General features: G+C 47.2%; 1 protein-coding gene across 1 annotated transcript in view; it reads right to left on the reverse strand.

The window, feature by feature from the left end:
- uggt2 (UDP-glucose glycoprotein glucosyltransferase 2) overlaps positions 1–21,034 on the reverse strand; it is a 608,113-nt gene that overhangs the window by 515,353 nt on the left and 71,726 nt on the right. Inside the window, exon 4 of the mRNA XM_078221650.1 lies at positions 1,987–2,117. Within this exon, the coding sequence (XP_078077776.1) occupies positions 1,987–2,117 (131 nt within the window). The remainder of the gene's footprint in view (positions 1–1,986; positions 2,118–21,034) is intronic.

The raw sequence follows: 21,034 nt of genomic DNA on the forward strand, positions 1-21,034 counted from the left end.
CGCGTTCCAGACATTCACCACCCTCTGAAAAAAACATCTCCTCGAAACTTCCCACACGCACCTTAAACTTATGTCTCCTAGTACTTGACTTTCTAACGTAGGAAAGAGCAGCTGACTATCCACTCTGTCCATGCCACTCATAATCTTGTAAACCTCTATCAAGTCACCTCTCAACCTCCATTGTTCCAGTGAGAACAAACCGTGATTATCCAACCTCTCCTCATAGCTAATACCCCCCAGACCAGGCAGACTGGTAAGTCTCTGTACCTTCTTCAAAGCATCCACATCGTTCTGGGTGTGGCAACCAGAATTGTACACCACATTCTAAATGAGGCTGAACTAGGGTTCTGTACAGCTGCAGCATGACCTGCCAATTTTTATATTCAATACTCCGACCGATGAAGGCATGCATGCCATATGCCTTCTTGACTACCTTATCCACCTGCGTTGCGACTTTCAGCGATTGGTGGACATGTATGTCCAGATCCCTCTGCCTGTCAATACTCTGAAGGGTTCTACCATTTACTGTACAATTCCTATATGCATTGGACCTTCCAAAATGCATCACCTCACACTTGTCCGGATTAAACTCCATCTGCCATTTCTCTGCCCAAGTCTCCAACCAGTCTATATCTTGCTATAACCTCTGACAATCCTCTTCACTATCTGCAACTCACCAATTTGTGCGTCACCAGCGAACTTACTAATCAGACCAGCTACATTTTCCTCCAAATCATTTTTACATATCACGAACAACAAAAGGTCCCAGAACTGATCCCTGTGGAACACCGCTAGTCACAACCTTCCATTCAGAAAAGCAATCCTCTACTGCTACCCTCTGTTTTCTATGCCCAAGTCAGTTCTGTATCCATCTTGCCAGCTCGCCTCTGATGCGATGTGACTTCATCTTTTGTACCAGTCTCCCATGGGGTACTTTGTCAAAGGTTTTACTGACGTCCATGTATACAAAATCCACTGCCTTTCCCTCATCTATCACCTTCGTTACTTCCTCGAAAAACTCGATCAAGTTAGAACCATATAAGTTAGAACCATAGAAGTTAGTGAGGCATGACTTCCCCTTCACAAAACCATGTTGTCTATCACTAATAAGACCATTTGTTTCCAAGTGTGAGTAAATCCTGTCCCTAAGAATCTTTTCCAATAATTTCCCCACCACTGACATAAGGCTCACCGGCCTATAATTTCCTCCATTATCCCTGCTGCCCTTCTTAAGCAATAGAACATAGAACATTACAGCGCAATACAGGCCCATCGGCCCACGATGTTGCGCCGACAGCTATACAGCTGTTCATTCTATAGCCTAACAGCTATAGAAACAAGATTTGAGATCACTAAGATGTTAACTGTTATCAAGGACCATGAGGTTGGTGAGCCATGATCACCAACATTGTAAAACACAGCACCAAAAGAACAAAATCTAGCAAGAAGACAAAATGGACAATGTGGTTCATACATCAAATGAAATGCATTGCATGAGTTGTATACAAGAGATTGCTCATATTGAGAAACATGCACTTAAAATGAATTGAAATTTAGCTAAGCATCCATGAACTTTAGAAAGGAAATACAGTTCCACAGACAGAGGGCTGGATTTTCTGGCTCCATCTTTTGTGGGAATTGCCGTACACAGGATGGAACATTTGATGGACCAACCAAGTTCTGTTGACTTTGGGCGGAAATTCCCACCATCGTCACAGTTATTTCATTGGGAAGCATGTTTGACTGACAGGATTCTCCCCTACTAAATATTTTAAAAATAAATTTTGATCTAGATTAAAATTACTTTTTTTAAATTTAAATATCTCAGTTAATGAACTACAAAATCAAACTGAGAAGGAAATGCAGTGTCATTTCGCTTCAGTAGTCTTCCTTTTGCTTAAATGAAAGAAATGTTTTACCTGTGCTTTTTATGCCATAGTCCCTTTCATCCAACAAAGCTAATAACATGAAGATTACTATACGCACCTGTTGAAACATCTGAACAGTTGGAGAATATGCTCTTAGTGAGAGAGCAAACTTCAGAAGGTTGAGTTTCAGTTGTGACAAAAACTGACCAGCTTTCTTCAGAATCAGATTATAATAGCTATGTTCAGAATCTGTAAATTAAAATTATTATATTAGTAGGAGAATTTTATAAATGTCAATTGAAGTAATTATCCTAATAGTATGCCACAAATGATTAATTTTACAAATAACAGCTTTTTCATTGCAATGCTAAATTCCTAGTGCTCCTGAAAATCTGTCATCCAAAGTTATGATGTCAAGAATTTTGCTGTCAATGGCAAAGCATGGGTGCTTGCCATTCTCTGTGGTGAGAACTTTAACCCCCTCAAAATGAAATTGATTGTAGAATAATTTACTGGGGATTCCAACTGTCAAGCTGCAGTGATGTCAAGCTTTTCAAGCAGCCAATCACATTAAAGAATTCTCATAGAAAGCCAAGCAGGCTTTTAAATTGAGGGGTGAGATATAGGACAGATGTCAGAGGTAGGTTCTTTACTCAGAGAGTAGTAAAGGCGTGGAATGCCCTGCCTGCAACAGTAGTGGACTCGTCAACATTAAGGGCATTTAAATGGTCATTGGATAAACATTTGGATGATATTGGAATAGTGTAGGTTAGATGGGCTTTAGATTGGTTTCACAGGTCGGCGCAACATCGTGGGCCGAAGGGCCTGTACTGCGCTGTAATGTTCTATGTTCTCTGAGCTGTAATTTTCTATGGTTCTAAGGACAACATACCATTTGCCTTCTTTACTGCCTGATGTACCCACATGCTTACTTTCAGCAACTAAGGCACAAGGACATCAAGGTCTCACCGAGTATCTACCTCTCTCAATTTATACCCATTCAAATAATAATGTCTTCCTATTATTGCTACCAAAGTGGATAACCTCACATTTATCCACATTATACTGCATCTGCGATGCAGATGCCCGCACACTCAGTTTGTCCAAATCACACTGCAGCATCTCTGCATCCTACTCACAGCTCACCTTCCCACCAACTTTGCATCACCTGCAAATTTGGAGATAATATGTTCAATTCCCTCTTTCAATCATTAATATATTATGTGAACAGCTGGTGTCCTCTCACAGATCCCTGCAGAACCCCACTAGTCACTCAGTGCAAATCAGAAAGAGACCCGTTTGTGTCAACTCTGCTTCCCATCTGCTAACCAGCTTTTTATCCATCCATAGAATCCCTACAGTGCAGAAGGAGGTATTCGGCCCAAGGTGTCTGCACCGACCACAATCCCACCAAGGCCCTACTCCCGTAACCCGACTTATTTACCCTGCTAATTCCCCGACACTAGGGTCAATTTAGCATGGCCAATCCACCTAACCCGCACATCTTTGGACTGTGGGAGGAAACCGGAGCAAACCTACGCAGACATGGGGAGAATGTGTAAACTCCTCAGACAGTGACCCGAGGCTGGAATTGAACCCGGGTCCTTAACGCTGTAAGGCAGCAGTGCTAACCACTGTGCCACCGTGAGGCCCATCTGAAGACATTACCTGCAATCCTATGTGCTTCAACTTTACACAGTAGTCTGTTACACAAGACTCTGTCAAAAGCGTTCTAAAAGTCTAAATAAACGATATCCACTAGTTCTCCTCAGTTAAGTCTACTCCTTACATCCTTAAAGAACTCCAATAGATTCGTCAAGCAAGATTTCATTTTTATCTGATTAAACCACTCCCTTCCAAGTGCTGAGTTATGAAATCCTTGCTAATGGACTCTAGCAAATTCTCCAGTACCAATGTTAGGCTCACTGGTCGAAAATCTTTGTTTTCTCTCTACACCCCTTTTTGATAATCAGATCAGTCATGATATTTACAAGTGTCAGAACAGACTCAAATGGCCTATTCTTGCCTCACAAATTTGATAGAATTTTTTGAGGAGGTAACTAAGTATATAGATGAAGGTAGTGCAGTTGATGTCATATACATGGATTTTAGTAAGGCGTTTGATAAAGTCCCCCATGGTCGGCTTATGAAGAAAGTAAGGATGTGTGGGATAGAGGGAAGTTTGGCCGATTGGATAGGTAACTGGCTATCTAACAGAATGTGGAGATGCCGGCGTTGGACTGGGGTAAACACAGTAAGAAGTTTAACAACACCAGGTTAAAGTCCAACAGGTTTATTTGGTAGCAAAAGCCACACAAGCTTTCGGAGCTGCAAGCCCCTTCTTCAGGTGAGTGGGAATTCTGTTCACAAACAGAGCATATAAAGACACAAACTCAATTTACATGAATAATGGTTGGAATGCGAATACCTACAACTAATCAAGTCTTTAAGAAACAAAACAACATGAGTGGAGAGAGCATCAAGACAGGCTAAAAAGATGTGTATTGTCTCCAGACAAGACAGCCAGTGAAACTCTGTGGGGGTTACAAATAGTGGGACATGAACCCAATATCCCAGTTGAGGCCGTTCTCGTGTGTGCGAAACTTGGCTATCAGTTTCTGCTCAGCGACTCTGCGCCGTCGAGTGTCGCGAAGGCCGCCTTGGAGAACGCTTACCCGAATATCTGATATTCGGGTAAGCGTTCTCCAAGGCGGCCTTCGCGACACACGACGGCGCAGAGTCGCTGAGCAGAAACTGATAGCCAAGTTCCGCACACACGAGGACGGTCTCAACCGGGATATTGCGTTCATGTCACACTATTTGTAACCCCCACAGAGTTTCACTGGCTGTCTTGTCTGGAGACAATACACATCTGTTTAGCCTGTCTTGATGCTCTCTCCACTCACATTGTTTTGTTTCTTAAAGACTTGATTAGTTGTAGGTATTCGCATTCCAACCATTATTCATGTAAATTGAGTTTGTGTCTTTATATGCTCTGTTTGTGAACAGAATTCCCACTCACCTGAAGGGGCTTGCAGCTCCGAAAGCTTGTGTGGCTTTTGCTACCAAATAAAGCTGTTGGACTTTAACCTGGTGGTGTTAAACTTCTTACTGTATCTAACAAAAGACAGAGGGTGGTGGTGGATGGAAAATTTTCGGACTGGAAACCGGTTACCACCGGAGTGCCACAGGGATAAGTGCTTGGTCCTCTGCTATTTGTCATTTTTATAAATGACTTGGAGGAGGGGGCTGAAGGGTGGATCAGTAAATTTGCTGATGACACCAAGATTGGTGGAGTAGTGGATGAGGTGGAGGGCTGTTGTAGGCTGCAAAGAGATATAGATAGGATGCAGAGCTGGGCTGAAAAATGGCAAATGGAGTTTAACCCTGACAAATGCGAGGTGATTTATTTTGGTAGGACAAATTTAAATGTGGATTACAGTGTCAAAGGTAGGGTTCTAAAGAATGTGGAGGAACAGAGAGATCTTGGGGTTCATATCCATAGATCTCTGAAGGTTGCCACTCAAGTGGATAGAGCCGTGAAGAAGGCCTATAGTGTGTTGGCGTTCATTAACAGGGGGTTTGAGTTTAAGAGCCGTGGGGTTATGCTGCAACTGTACAGGACCTTGGTGAGACCACATTTGGAATATTGTGTGCAGTTCTGGTCACCTCATTATAAGAAGGATGTGGAGACACTGGAAAGAGTGCAGAGGAGATTTACCAGGGTGCTGTCTGGTTTGGAGGGTAGGTCTTATGAGGAAAGGTTGAGGGAACTTGGGCTTTTCTCTTTGGAGCGGAGGAGGTTGAGAGGAGACTTGATAGAGGTTTATAAGATGATGAGGGGGATAGATAGAGTGAACGTTCAAAGACTATTTCCTCGAGTGAATGGAGTGGTAACTAGGGGGCATAACTATAGGGTTCATGGTGGGAGATATAGGAAGGATGTCCGAGGTAGGTTTTTTACTCAGAGTGGTTGGGGTGTGGAATGGACTGCCTGCAGTGATAGTGGAGTCAGAAACTTTAGGAACATTTAAGAAGCTATTGGATAGGCACATGGAGTACTTCAGGACGATAGGGAGGAAATAGCTTGATCTGGGTTTCAGACAAAGCTCAGCACAACAACGTGGGCCGAAGGGCCTGTTCTGTGCTGTACTGTTCTATGTTCTATGACAGCTAGTGAGATTTTGCAAGTCCAGGCAAGTTGTGGGGGTTACAGATCGTGTGACATGAATCCAAGATCCCGGTTGAGGCCGTCCTCATGTGTGCAGAACTTGGCTATCAGTTTCTGCTCAGCGACCCTGCGGTGTCATGTGTCGTGAAGGCCGCCTTGGAGAACGCTTACCCGAAGATCAGAGGCTGTATGCCCGTGACCGCTGAAGTGCTCCCCAACAGGAAGAGAACAGTCTTGCCTGGTGATTGTCGAGCGGTGTTCATTCATCCGTTGTCATAGCGTTTGCATGGTTTCCCCAATGTACCATGCCTCCAGACATCCTTTCCTGCAGCGTATCAGGTAGATAACGGTGGCCGGGTTGCAAGTGTATGTACCATGTACCTGGTGGATGGTGTTCTCACATGAGATGATGGCATCTGTGTCGATGATCCGGCACGTCTTGCAGAGGTTGCTGTGGCAGGGTTGTGTGACTTCTTCACCGCACAGGACCTTCAACCGATGCTATACACTAGATACATCGATGACATTTTCTTCCTTTGGACTCATGGTGAACAATCACTGAAACAGCTATTTGATGACATCAACAAGTTCCATCCCACCATCAGACTCACCATGGACTACTCTCCGGAATCGGTTGCATTCTTGGACACGCGCATCTCCATTAAGGACGGTCACCTCAGCACCGCACTGTACTGCAAGCCCACGGATAACCTCACGATGCTCCACTTCTCCAGCTTCCACCCTAAACACGTTAAAGAAGCCATCCCCTACGGACAAGCCCTCCGTATACACAGGATCTGCTCGGATGAGGACGATTGCAACAGACACCTCCAGACGCTGAAAGATGCCCTCATAAGAACAGGATATGGCGCTCGACTCATCGATCGACAGTTCCAACGCAGCACAGTGAAAAACCGCACCGACCTCCTCAGATGACAAACACGGGACACGGTGGACAGAGTACCCTTCGTCGTCCAGTACTTCCCCACAGTGGAGAAGCTACGGCATCTCCTCCGGAGTCTTCAACATGTCATTGATGAAGACGAACATCTCGCCAAGGCCATCCCCACACCCTCACTTCTTGCCTTCAAACAACCACACAACCTCAAACAGACCATTGTCCGCAGCCTTCAGGAGAACAGTGACCACGACACCACACAACCCTGCCACAGCAACCTCTGCAAGACGTGCCGGATCATCGACACGGATGCCATCATCTCACGTGAGAACACCATCCACCAGATACACGGTACATACACTTACAACTCGGCCAACGTTATCTACCTGATACGCTGCAAGAAAGGATGTCCCGAGGCATGGTACATTGGGTAAACCATGCAGACGCTATGACAACGGATGAATGAACACCACTCGGCAATCACCAGGCAAGACTGTTCTCTTCCTGTTGGGGGGCACTTCAGCGGTCACGGGCATACAGCTTCTGATCTTCGGGTGAGCGTTCTCCAAGAGGAGATACCCGATCCTCTACACTGGTAGAGGATCCCACCCTTCCATCCTCCTCTAACCTAATTATAAGTGTGGGGAAGTTTTTTGTTTTCTTTTTTTCTTGCTGGTAATGGCTTCAGGGATGGCAGTTCAGGCAGTATGCTGCATCTCCTGTGGGATGTATGTGGTGAGGAAATCCAGTAGTGTTTCAGGAGATTTTAGTTGTAAGAAGTGCATTAGATTGCAGCTTCTGGAGGAGCGTGTAAAGGAGCTGGAGGGGGAGTTAGAGGAACTCCGCATAATTCGGGAGGCGGAGGTGGAAGTTGATAGGAGTTATAGAGAAATAGTAACTCCTAGAAATGAGGCTTGGGTCAATGCCAGGAGGAGGGGTAAGAAGCAATCGGGAAGACAATCCCCTGGGGCGGTTCCCCTCCATAATAGGTTTTCGGTGCTGGAGGCTACAGTTGAGGAGGAATCAACTGAGCATAGAGAGCAGATCTCTGGGGGTGAGCCGAGTGAGAAAGCTCAGGTGGTTAGGGGCTGTAAAAGACTGGGCCTTGTGATTGGGGACTCCACAATTAAAGGGACAGATAGGAGGGTCGGAACTAAAGGTAGGGACTCAGGGTTGGTGTGTTGCCTACCAGGGGCTGGGGTCCGGGATGTGTCTGACAGGGTATTCAGGACTCTTAGGGGGGAGGGAGATAAACCACAAGTTATTGTACATGTGGGGACACACGACATAGGGAGGATAGGGGAAGGGGATATTAGGCAGGGATTTATGGAGTTGGGGTGGAAACTAAAGGCCAAGACTGACAGAGTGGTTATCTCTGGACTCTTGCCTGTACCACGGGATAGTTTAGAGAGGAATAGGGAGAGGGAAGGTTTGAATTCATGGCTGAGGGGATGGTGCAGGAGGGAGGGGTTCAGGTACTTAAGCAATTGGGGCTCGTACTGGGGAAGGTGTGACCTCTATGAGAAGGATGGTCTACACCTTAATCAGAAGGGGACCAATATCCTGGGGGGTAAATTTGCTAAGGCCATGCAGGGAGGTTTAAACTGATTCGGGGGGGGGGAGGGATCCTGAGTAGTGGGGCTGAAAGTGAGGGATGCATGGATGGGGACTGCAATGCACGGCATTGCAGAGGTGGGGTGGAGCAGGGTTTGAAATGTGTATACTTCAATGCCAGGAGTATTCGCAATAAAGTGGGTGAACTTGCAGCGTGGATCAGTACCTGGGACTTCGATGTTGTGGCTATTTCAGAGACATGGATAGAGCAGGGGCAGGAATGGATGCTGCAGGTCCCGGGGTTCAAATGTTTTAGTCGAAGTAGGGAAGGAGGTAGAAGAGGGGGAGGGGTAGCATTATTGGTCAGAGATTGTATCACAGTGTCAGAGAGGAGGTTTGATGAGGACTTATCTGTTGAGGTAGTATGGGCGGAGATTAGAAATAGGAGAGGAGAGGTCACCCTGTTGGGAGTCTTTTATAGACCTCCTAAAAGTTCTAGAGAGGTTGAGGAAAGGATTGCGGAGTCAATCCTGCTTAGGAGTGAAAGTAATAGGGCAATTGTTATGGGGGATTTTAACTTGACTAATATTGACTGGAATTGTTATAGCTCTAGCTCGTTAGAGGGGTCAGTTTTTGTTCAAAGCGTGCAGGAAGGTTTTTTGACTCAGTATGTAGACAGGCCAACTAGAGGTGAGGCTATATTGGATCTGGTGCTGGGAAATGAGCCAGACCAGGTGCTAGACTTGGAAGTTGGTGTGCATTTTGGTGATAGTGACCACAATTCGGTTACGTTCACCTTAGTGATGGAAAGGGATAGGCATGAACCTCGGGCCAGTGGTTTTCGCTGGGGGAAGGGTAATTATGAGGCTATTAGGAGAGAATTAGGAAACATAGGTTGGACTAGGAGATTACAGGGACTGGGAACGTCCGACATGTGGAGTTTTTTCAAGGAGCAGCTACTGCGAGTCTGTGATAGGTATGTCCCTGTCAGGCAAGGAGGAATTGGTAGGGCTAGGGAACCGTGGTGCACCAAAAAAGTTTCTTTGTTGGTTAAAAAGAAAAAGGAGGCTTATGTTCGGATGAGACGTGAGCACTCGGGTAGTGCACTAGAAAGCTTTAGATTGGCTAATAGGGAGTTGAAGAGCGAGCTTAGAAGGGCTAAAAGGGGACATGAGAAGACTTTGGCGGATAGGGTTAAAGAGAATCCTAAGGCGTTCTATAGGTATGTCAAGAACAGAAGGTTGGTTAGGGCAAGTTTAGGGCCAGTTATAGATGGCAGAGGGAAGTTATGTGTGGAACCGGAGGAGATTGGTGAAGCATTGAACCAATATTTCTCTTCGGTGTTCACGCAAGGGGACATGAATATAGCTGAGGAGGACACTGGGTTGCAGGGGAGTAGAATAGACAGTATTACAGTTGATAAGGAGGATGTGCAGGATATTCTGGAGGGTCTGAAAATAGATAAATCCCCTGGTCCGGATGGGATTTATCCAAGGATTCTCTGGGAGGCAAGAGAAGTGATTGCAGAGCCTCTGGCTCTGATCTTCAGGTCGTCGTTGGCCTCTGGTATAGTACCAGAAGATTGGAGGTTAGCGAATGTTGTCCCATTGTTTAAGAAGGGGAACAGAGACTTCCCCGGGAATTATAGACCGGTGAGTCTCACTTCTGTTGTCGGCAAGATGTTGGAAAAAATTATAAGGGATAGGATTTATAGTTATTTGGAGAGTAATGAATTGATAGGTGATAGTCAGCATGGTTTTGTGGCAGGTAGGTCGTGCCTTACTAACCTTATTGAGTTTTTTGAGAAAGTGACCAAGGAGGTGGATGGGGGCAAGGCAGTGGACGTGGTATATATGGATTTTAGTAAGGCGTTTGATAAGGTTCACCATGGTAGGCTTCTGCAGAAAATGCAGATGTATGGGATTGGGGGTGATCTAGGAAATTGGATCAGGAATTGGCTAGCGGATAGGAAACAGAGGGTGGTGGTTGATAGTAAATATTCATCATGGAGTGCGGTTACAAGTGGTGTACCTCAGGGATCTGTTTTGGGGCCACTGCTGTTTGTAATATTTATTAATGATCTGGATGAGGGTATAGTTGGGTGGATTAGCAAATTTGCTGATGACACCAAAGTCGGTGGTGTGGTAGACAGTGAGGAAGGGTGTCGTAGTTTGCAGGAAGACTTAGACAGGTTGCAAAGTTGGGCCGAGAGGTGGCGGATGGAGTTTAATGCGGAGAAGTGTGAGGTAATTCACTTTGGTAGGAATAACAGATGTGTTGAGTATAGGGCTAACGGGAGGACTTTGAATAGTGTGGAGGAGCAGAGGGATCTAGGTGTATGTGTGCATAGATCCCTGAAAGTTGGGAATCAAGTAGATAAGGTTGTTAAGAAGGCATATGGTGTCTTGGCGTTTATTGGTAGGGGGATTGAATTTAGGAGTCGTAGCGTTATGTTGCAACTGTACACAACTCTGGTGCGGCCGCACTTGGAGTACTGTGTGCAGTTCTGGTCCCCACATTACAGGAAGGATGTGGAGGCTTTGGAGAGGGTGCAGAGGAGGTTTACCAGGATGTTGCCTGGTATGGAGGGGAGATCCTATGAGGAGAGGCTGAGGGATTTGGGATTGTTTTCGCTGGAAAGGCGGCGGCTAAGAGGGGATCTTATTGAAACATATAAGATGATTAGAGGTTTAGATAGGGTGGATAGTGATAGCCTTTTTCCTCTGATGGAGAAATCCAGCACGAGGGGGCATGGCTTTAAATTGAGGGGGGGTAGTTATAGAACCGATGTCAGGGGTAGGTTCTTTACCCAGAGGGTGGTGAGGGATTGGAATGCCCTGCCAGCATCAGTTGTAAATGCGCCTAGTTTGGGGGCGTTTAAGAGATCCGTAGATAGGTTCATGGACGAAAAGAAATTGGTTTAGGTTGGAGGGTCACAGTTTTTTTTTCTTAACTGGTCGGTGCAACATCGTGGGCCGAAGGGCCTGTTCTGCGCTGTAATGTTCTATGTTCTATGTTCTAAGATGGCCTTCACGACACAAAACACCGCAGGGCCACTGAGCAGAAACTGATAGCCAAGTTCCGCACACATGAGGACGGCCTCAACCAGGATTTTGGATTCATGTCATACTATCCGTAACCCCCACGACTTGCCTGGACTTGCAAAATCTCACTAGCTGTCCTGTCTGGAGACAATACACATCTCTTTAACCTGTGCTTAATGCTCTCTCCACTCATATTGTCTGTACCTTTAAGACTTGATTAGCATTCCAATCATTATTCTGTAAATTGAGTTTGTGTCTCTGTATGCCCTGTTTGTGAGCACATCTCTCACTCCACCTGACGAAGGGGCAGCACTCCGAAAGCTAGTGGCATTTGCTACCAAATAAACCTGTTGGACTTTAACCTGGTGTTGTTAGACTTCTTACTTGGTCATAGAGAACAGAGGGTAGCAATGGAAGGGTGCGTTTCTGAATGGAGAGCTGTGACAAGTGGTTTCCTCAGGGATCAGTGCTGGGACCTTTGCTGTTTGTAATTATATATAAATGATTTGGAGGAAAATGTAACTGGTTTGATTACAAAGTTTGCGGATGACACAAAGGTTGGTGGATTTGCGGATAGTGATGAGGACCATCAGAGGATACAGCAGGATGTAGATCGGTTGGAGACTTGGGCGCAGAGTTGGCAGATGGGGTTTAATTCAGATAAATGTGAGGTAATGCATTTTGGAACGTCTAATACAGATAGGAAATATACAGTAAATGGCAGAACCCTTAAGAATATTGATAGGCAGAGGGATCTGGGTGTACAGGTACACAGGTCACTGAAAGTGGCAATGCAGGTGGAGAAGGTAGTCAAGAAGGCATACGGCATGCTTGCCTTCATTGGCCGGGGCACTGAGTTTTAAAATTGGCAAGTCATGTTGCAGCTTTATGGAACCTTAGTTAGGCACTTAGAATATAATGTTCAATTCTGGTCGCCACACTACCAGAAAAATGTGGAGCCTTTGGAGAGGGTACAGAAAAGATTTACCAGGATGTTGCCTGTTATGGAGGGCATTAGCTATGAGGGGAGGTTGGAGAAACTCGGTTTGTTCTCACTGGAACAACTGAGGTTGAGGTGCGACCTGATAGATGCCTACAAGATTATGAGAGGCATGCACAGAGTGGATAGTCATAAGCTTTTTCCCAGGGTGGAAGAGTCAATTACTCGGGGGCACAGGTTTAAGGTGCGAGGGGTAAGGTTTAAAGGAGATGTACGAGACAGGTTTTTTTTTTCAGGGTGGTGGGTGTCTTGAACTCGCTACCAGGGTAGGTAGTGGAAGCAGCTACGATAGTGACTTTTAAGGGGGTTCTTGACAAATCCATGAATAGGATGGGAATGGAGGGATATGATCCCCGGAAGGGTTGGGGGTTTATTTTATGTCGGGCAGCATGGTCAGTGCAGGCATAGAGGGCCGAAGGACTTTTTCCTGTGCTGTAATTTTCTTCTTTGTTCTTTACTGAAAAATAGAAACACGAAGCCTGAAGCATTAAACTGTTCCTTTTTGAACCACTGAACTCAGAAAAAAAAAATCAATGGCCGTGACTTTGCACCCACATCGCCATTTACAGTCACAGCAAATGTGGGCTAGTTTTTTAAAAATGCAGTAATATAGGAAGTATAAATGGGAATGTTGGCGCAAAATCTCATGAGGCGCTAGAAACAAGACACCTGCCAGTAAAATCTCACAATACTATTGACCCCTCCTCCTGCCAGTGTCGTAACGAGGTACACGCTGAGCAAGGTCAAAAAGTGCGAGGTGATAAATTTTGGAAGGAGTAATTTGACAAGGAAGTATTCAATGAACAGTATGACATTGGGAAGTTCTATGGAACAAAGGGACCTGGGTGTGTTTGTTTATTGATCTCTGAAGGTGGAAGAGCATGTTAGTACGGTGGTGAAAAAGGCAAATGGAACATTTGCCTTTATCAATTGAGGCATAGATTATAAAAGCAGAGAAGTCGAGCTGGAGTTGTATAGAACTTTGCTGAGGCCACAGCTAGAGTAGTGTGTGCAGTTCTGGCCACCACATTATAGGAAGGACGTGATTGCACTGAAGGGAGTGCAGAGGAGATTCACCAGGATGCTGCCTGGGATGGAACATTTAAGTTATGAAGAGAGGTTGGATAGGTTTAGGTTGTTTTTGTTGGAACAGAGAAGACTGAGGGGTGACCTGATTGAGGTGAACAAAATTATGACGGGCATGGACAGAGTGGATAGTTGAAGGGTCAGTCACGAGGGGACATAGGTTCAAGTGAGCGGCAGGAGGTTCATGGGGAATTGAGGAAAAATGTTTTTACCCAGTGGGTGGTGGCAGTCTGGAGTGTGCTACTTGCGAGGTGGTAAAGGCAGGTTACCTCACATAGAATCATAGAATCATAGAAACCCTACAGTGCAGAAGGAGGCCATTCGGCCCATCGAGTCTGCACCGACCACAATCCCACCCAGGCCCTACCCCCATCCTTTATAAAGGACCTGGCTGAGCACCTGGCACGCCATAACATTGAGGGCTATGGGCCAAGTGCTGGTAAATGGGATTGGGTGGGAGGTCAGGTGTTTCTCGTGTGCCGGTGCAGACTCGATGGGCCAAAAAGGGCCTCTTCTGCACTGAATGATTCTATGATAACCTTATTTGAATGCATTGTAATATCATCACCTGCGGCCACATCCTCATTGTAAATTCCGACCCCGCTGATATGACATCACGGTTTCTGGAAACGTGAACCTGATGACCTCACTTCCAAGGAGGAGTTTGGAGGTGAGCACACAGGTCATCACTGCCCACAAGGGAGTCCATGGGGAGGGAGATATCAAAGAGCTTGTGGTGTGGGGTCAGCTAAGCGGTATCATTCTGGTTGAGGTGCTTGTTAGTTCAGAGGAGGGGTGTTCGTGAGTTCGAGGATATGTGCTGTGCAGGCCAGAAAGTCCAGCCCAGAGTCAGCACCATGGGGTGGGTGCAGAAAGAATGAGAGCTGGAGAGGCCAGTCCCAGAGGGGGGGCAGGGGCAGTTGTTGGATCCGCGGGGGTCAGACACCATAGTAAAACAAGGGGCAAAAGCTATTTTACTCAGCAGGGATGGAGGACATTTTGGGGTTCTGACATTAGCATGACTCAAAGGGGGGCTGGAATGAGGAGGCAATGAAGCTACTAATAAATCTCATCTACCCTGAGGGTGAAATCCAGAGTGAAGGGCCAATGCAATCTCGAGGGGCCCTGGCGCTGGTTTGAGTGGGTGGGCATACATAATACAAGGCTGGTGGGAGGCACAGCATTGGGAGCATGTGGCTGCCAGTGATGTTATCTGATCCTCATTAGTTTAATATCGAAGCATAACAGCCATGAGTTTACCCTTGCCTGCTACAGGAGGTTTACTTTAGAATTCAAATCTAACCTTCTACCATGATGGAATTCAAACGTGGAACCCCAGATCATTGCTCTAGGTTTGTGGTTTACCCTATTTTGAGGCAATTCGAATAAACTAAAGGCCAAATTAAAGGGACAGCCTCTCAAAGGGATAGTGCCGTAACAAATCACAAATGAAACATCAAAACGTGATTAAGAGTGTGAATAATTCACCAGTCCCTGTGGTGCCAACTGAACATGGAAGGCCTCAGGGGTGCTGGTGAACACTGCAGTCCCCTCTCCAGATACACCTGGCTGCGAATATAGCGACAGTAGAGGGTTAGACAGTCGGGTCAGTCAACCCCCTTGGTCATCTGCTATTTGGACACGTTGATGGAAAGTTTGGCCAGGCCCAGAAACAGGTTAACAAGGGGGTTGTCCTCCTTCCACATCTCTCTCCACACCCAGTGCCCGTAGATCAGGAGCGTGGGGCTGAAGTGCAAACAAAACTGTAACAAAAAATTGTTTTTTTAAATAACTGAAAAGCAAGTGCAGTCTAAAGCAATCTATACAAAAATGGTCCATAGACTTAATTGCCAAAGATGTGCTCAAAGCCATGGTAAATGCACAAGGTTACAGAGATAGGGCTGGGTCTTTCGGAGAGTCACTGCAGACTCATTGGGCTGAATGGCCTCCTTTTATGAGATCTTATGAAGGCTGCAAAGAAGGCAAGCATCTTGAGAGTCTGAACTGATGCATCCTAAGTTTGTATGGGACTGCTGCAACACCCTTGTTCCCAGGTTCCTGAAGTTAATGGGGAAGACGCCTCCACAGAGTGACTTCCTCTGTCAAAGTGACCAGTTGGTGCCACAACAGGGAGGCAATCAGCTGGTTTATGACCAACACTTGACCCCTTTAAGACAGCACACGGAGCAGTCCTGTCCAGTGTCTCAGGCAAGCAGTGACCTTGGTCTCCAGCTCTTGCCAATTCGCCAGCTCGGTTTCTTCAACTGGTTAAAGATGGACTCCCAAGTAGAGGAGGCGAGTGCTGCTCCAGGTGAAAGGCCTGAGCTCCTCCAGGAGGTTAGTCCATCTCCCACAGATGGACTAACCCTGGCCAAAGGTGCAGCAGAGTAGACAGCCTAGCACGCGCGGATTATTCACAGCTCAGTCAGGTCTGTGAACATGAGGAGCACGTCATCAACATAATACAAAAGGGACCATCCCAATGCCTGGCCCAAACGGAACCAAACCGACAACTTCCTTTGCAAAAGACACAGGAAAGGCTCCTTGTAGATAGAATATAACTGGCCAGACATGTGCTAACACACTCTTCTCCCAAAGCGAAGGAATGCCAATTCGCCAGCTAGGGATCAGTTAGCCTTAATGAGACACTCTGTGGCAGCATGCAGATGTCAGATCCGGATCACTCAACAGACCAGTCCTCTGGAAATGGTGGATCAGATCTTGGTCCAGGTGGATGTTTTCATAAATGGCCCGGCCTAGGATCAAGTAGAACTGATGAGGGTGGATCATGGGGTCCAGCATGGTGGCAAAGTGGGAAGACATTGCCCTGAAGGGCGGCACGGTAGCACGGTAGCACAGTGGTTAGCACTGCTGCTTCACAGCTCCAGGGTCCTGGGTTCGATTCCCGGCTCGGGTCACTGTCTGTGTGGAGTTTGCACATTCTCCTCGTGTCTGCGTGGGTTTCCTCCGGGTGCTCCGGTTTCCTCCCACAGTCCAAAGATGTGTGGGTTAGGTTGATTGGCCAGGTTAAAAAATTGCCCCTTAGAGTCCTGGGATGTGTAGGTTAGAGGGATTAGCGGGTAAAATATGTGGGGGTAGGGCCTGGGTGGGATTGTGGTCGGTGCAGACTCGATGGGCCGAATGGCCTCCTTCTGCACTGTAGGGATTCTATGATTTCTATGATTTCTTTCTATGAAGATTTTATAATCCATGCTGAGGAGGGAGACTGGGTGCCAGTTTTTCAAACAGGCGGTGATCCTCCTTCTTGGGCAGTAAGGCAATGACGGGCCTGCACCACAAGAGAGACAAATCTGCAATCACGAGCTTTGGTAGGGGAGGTGCGGCGGTGCCAGCCACGGCTATTTTAAGTGGCTTTGGAGGCAGGACAGTTCTTGCGGACATGGCACCACACGCCACCTGTCAACCAGAAGACATGGTAGGTGGTTCCCTCATGGGGGATATCAAAGCTCCCTTCTGAACACGCCTTCCGGGCCAGGCAGACAAAGACCCAGCACCAGAAGGAATCAACATGATCAAGCAGGACCAATGCCACCTCAGACTGGTCATACTCCAGTAGGTGGCAGTGGGGGAGGAGGATCTCATTAGAAATAAAGGGCAGGATATTGGAGAGCGTGAATCATAATGTCACATGTTACATAATCATAATAAACTAATTATATTAAAATCGGGGATTTTCACTGTAACTTCATTGCAATGTTAATGTAAGCCTACTTGTGACACGAATAAATAAACTGGCCTCCAGTGGGTTCACTGTCAGGATGGTCCCGCCCACTGGTGAGCACCTCTCACAGGGCAAGGTGGCAACAATGTCCAAGAGACTGACAACCCCAGCCATTGCCGGATGCATGCCTCGATGGTCATGATGGGGTGTAGCACTGCGCTTCCTTGTCATCCCTGTGCTTCCCTGTCATCAGATTGAATGGTGATGGGACTGCAGCAGCAGCAGATACTGAATAGGCCGCCACCGCCGCACAGGTGGCTTTAGAGGGCCCTGCCGATAGTGAAGAAGGTAGTGGTGCTACACCTATGTTCAAGTGACTACTTGTTTACTGATGGTAGTGGAGAGCAAAAGGGTGAAAGAACTCTCCTCCTCATTGCGTCTTGGAAGTGCAGCAGAGAGGGAGAGATTCGCGAGAGGAGTGCTGCGGGTAAGCGCTGTTATTTTTAACTTACTTTTTCGCGGGTTTTTTCTTTAAAAATATCTAAACCCGGAAGTGGTCGCGCAGGGAGGTCTGGGAGAGAGAGATTTTTTTTTCCCCAATAAATTGGAACAGAGAGGAATCCCGATACTCTACACTTGTAGAGTATCCCACCCTCCCTCCTCCTCTAACCTAAAAAAAAAGACCCAGTGAGAGCAGGGCTTTGGAGAAAACAGGAGGAGGAAAGGTAAGTTTAAAATTTTCATTCACTTTTTTTTCCATGTGTGTTTAAAGGGGCAATTATGAGTGTGAGGCCAGTATGTTGTTCCCAATGTAGGATGTGGGAGGTCCTGGAGGCTCCTAGCCTCCCGGACGACCATATCTGTGCTGGGTGTGTTGAGCTGCGGTTCCTAAGGGACCATGTTAGGGAACTGGAATTGCAGCTCGAGGACCTTCGCCAGGTTAGGGATAGTGAGGAGGTCATTGACAGGAGCTATCGGCAGGTGGTCACACCGGGACCACGGGAGGAAGGTAACTGGGTAACAGTGAGGAAGGAGAAAACTCAGTTGATGGTGAGCACCCCGGTGGATGTGCCCCTTAATAATAAGTACTCCTGTCTGAGTACTACTGGGGTGGACAGCCCACCTGGGGGAAGCAGCGGTGGCAGTGTCTCTGGAGCTGAGCCTGGCCCAGTAGTGCAAAAGGGTAAGGAAAGGAGGGTAGTGCTAATTGGGGACTCTACGGTGAGTGGGTCAGATAGGCGTTTTTGCGGACAAAGACGGGACTCTCGGATGGTGGTTTGCCTCCCTGGTGCAGGGGTCCGGGATGTCTCTGGTCGAGTCCCAGAAATCCTGAAGGGGGAGGGAGAGGAGCCGAAGGTCGTGATGCATATAGGTACTGCTGACATAGGTAGGAAGAGGGAAGGGGTCATGAAAAGAGAATATAGGGAGTTAGGTAGACAGCTGAGAAAGAGGAATGCAAAGGTAGTAATCTCGGGATTGCTGCCTGTGCCGCGGGAGAGTGAGAACAGGAATCGGTGGAGAATGAATGCGTGGCTGAGGGACTGGAGCAAGGGACAAGGATTTGGGTACTTGGATCATTGGGACGTCTTTTGGGGCAGGTGTGACCTGTTTAAAAAAGACGGGTGGCACTTGAATCCCAGGGGGACCAATATCCTGGCGGGAAGGTTGGCTAAGGCTACTGGAGAGACTTTAAACTAGAAAGGTTGGGGGGAGGGAATCGAAATGAGGGGACTGAGAGCGAGGAGGTTAGCTCGCAAATAGATAAGGAATGTAAACAGGGTAAGAGGGAGGTTAGACGAGTGATGGAGAAGGGAAGTGCTCAGGCTGAAGGTCTGAGATGTGTCTATTTTAATGCCAGGAGTGTAGTGAATAAAGTGGATGAGCTTAGAGCGTGGATTGCTGCTTCGAATTGTGATGTGGTGGCCATTACGGAGACTTGGATGTCTCAGGGACAGGACTGGGTGCTTCAGGTGCCGGGTTTTAGATGTTTCAGGAAGGACAGGGAGGGAGGCAAGAGAGGGGGGGGAGTGGCACTGTTGATCAGGGATAGTGTCACGGCTGTAGAGAAGGTGGACGCCGTGGAGGGATTGACGACGGAGTCTCTGTGGGTGGAGGTTAGGAACAGGAAGGGGTCGGTAACGTTGCTGGGTGTTTTCTATAGGCCGCCCAATAGTAACAGAGATGTTGAGGAGCAGATGGGGAAACAGATCCTGGAGAGATGTAGGAATAACAGAGTTGTCGTGATGGGAGATTTTAATTTCCCAAACATAGATTGGAATATCCCTAGGGCTAGGGGTTTGGATGGAGAGGAGTTTGTTAGGTGTGTCCAGGAGAGTTTCCTGACACAGTATGTGGATAAGCCTACTAGAGGAGAGGCTGTACTTGATCTGGTGCTGGCTAATGAACCTGGACAGGTGGAGGATCTCTCGGTGGGTGAGCATCTTGGGGATAGCGATCATAATTCTATCTCCTTCATGATAGCATTGGAAAGAGATAGGATCAGGCAGGCTAGGAAAGTGTTTCTCTGGAGTAAAGGGAAATACAGTGTCATCAGGGAGGAAATTAGACGGGTAAATTGGAAGGAGGCATTCTTGGGGAAAAGTACCGAAGGAAAGTGGAGGATTTTCAAGGAATGTTTGTCTGGAGCTCTGCATGACAACGTTCCGATGAGACAGGGGGGTGTTGGTAGGGTACGGGAACCGTGGTGCACGAAGGTTGTGATGAACCTGGTGAATAAGAAAAGAGAGGCGTACAGAAGGTTCAGAGAGCTAGGAGGTGTTAAGGATTTAGAGGAGTATACGGGATGTAGGAAGGAGCTTAAGAAGGAAATTAGGAGAGCGAGAAGGGGTCATGAGAAGGCCTTGGCGGGTAAGATTAAGGAGAACCCCAAGGCTTTCTACAAATATGTCAAGAGTAAAAGGATGAGATGTGAAGGCATAGGACCCTTAAAAGGTGAAGGGGGAAAAGTTTGTGCGGAACCGTTAGAAATGGCGGAGCTGCTTAATGAATACTTTACCTCGGTATTCACGGTGGAAAGGGATCTGGGTGGTTGTACTGCTGGTTTGCGGTGGACAGAAAGGATCGAGCATGTGGACATAAAGAAAGAGGATGTGTTGGAACTATTGAATGGCATCAAGGTTGGTAAGTCGCCGGGACCGGATGGGATGTACCCCAGGTTACTGTGGGAGGCGAGGGAGGAGATTGCGGAGCCTTTGGCGATGATCTTTGCATCGTCGATGGAGACGGGAGAGGTTCTGGAGGATTGGAGGATTGCAGATGTGGTCCCTATATTCAAGAAAGGGAACAGGGACAGCCCGGGAAATTACCGACCGGTGAGTCTAACCTCAGTGGTTGGTAAGTTGATGGAGAGGATCCTGAGAGACAGGATTTATGATCATCTAGAGAAGTTTAGTATGATCAAAAGTAGTCAGCACGGCTTTGTCAAGGGCAGGTCGTGCCTTACGAGCCTGGTTGAGTTCTTTGAAAATGTGACCAAACACATTGACGAAGGAAGAGCGGTGGATGTGGTCTATATGGACTTCAGCAAGGCGTTCGATAAGGTCCCCCATGCAAGACTTCTTGAGAAAGTGAGAGGGCATGGGATCCAAGGGGCTGTTGCCTTGTGGATCCAGAACTGGCTTGCCTGCAGAAGGCAGAGAGTGGCTGTGGAGGGGTCTTTCTCTGCATGGCGGTCAGTGACCAGTGGAGTGCCCCAGGGATCTGTTCTGGGA

The sequence above is a fragment of the Mustelus asterias genome, chromosome 10 (assembly GCF_964213995.1).
Source record: "Mustelus asterias chromosome 10, sMusAst1.hap1.1, whole genome shotgun sequence".
Taxonomy (NCBI): domain Eukaryota; kingdom Metazoa; phylum Chordata; class Chondrichthyes; order Carcharhiniformes; family Triakidae; genus Mustelus; species Mustelus asterias.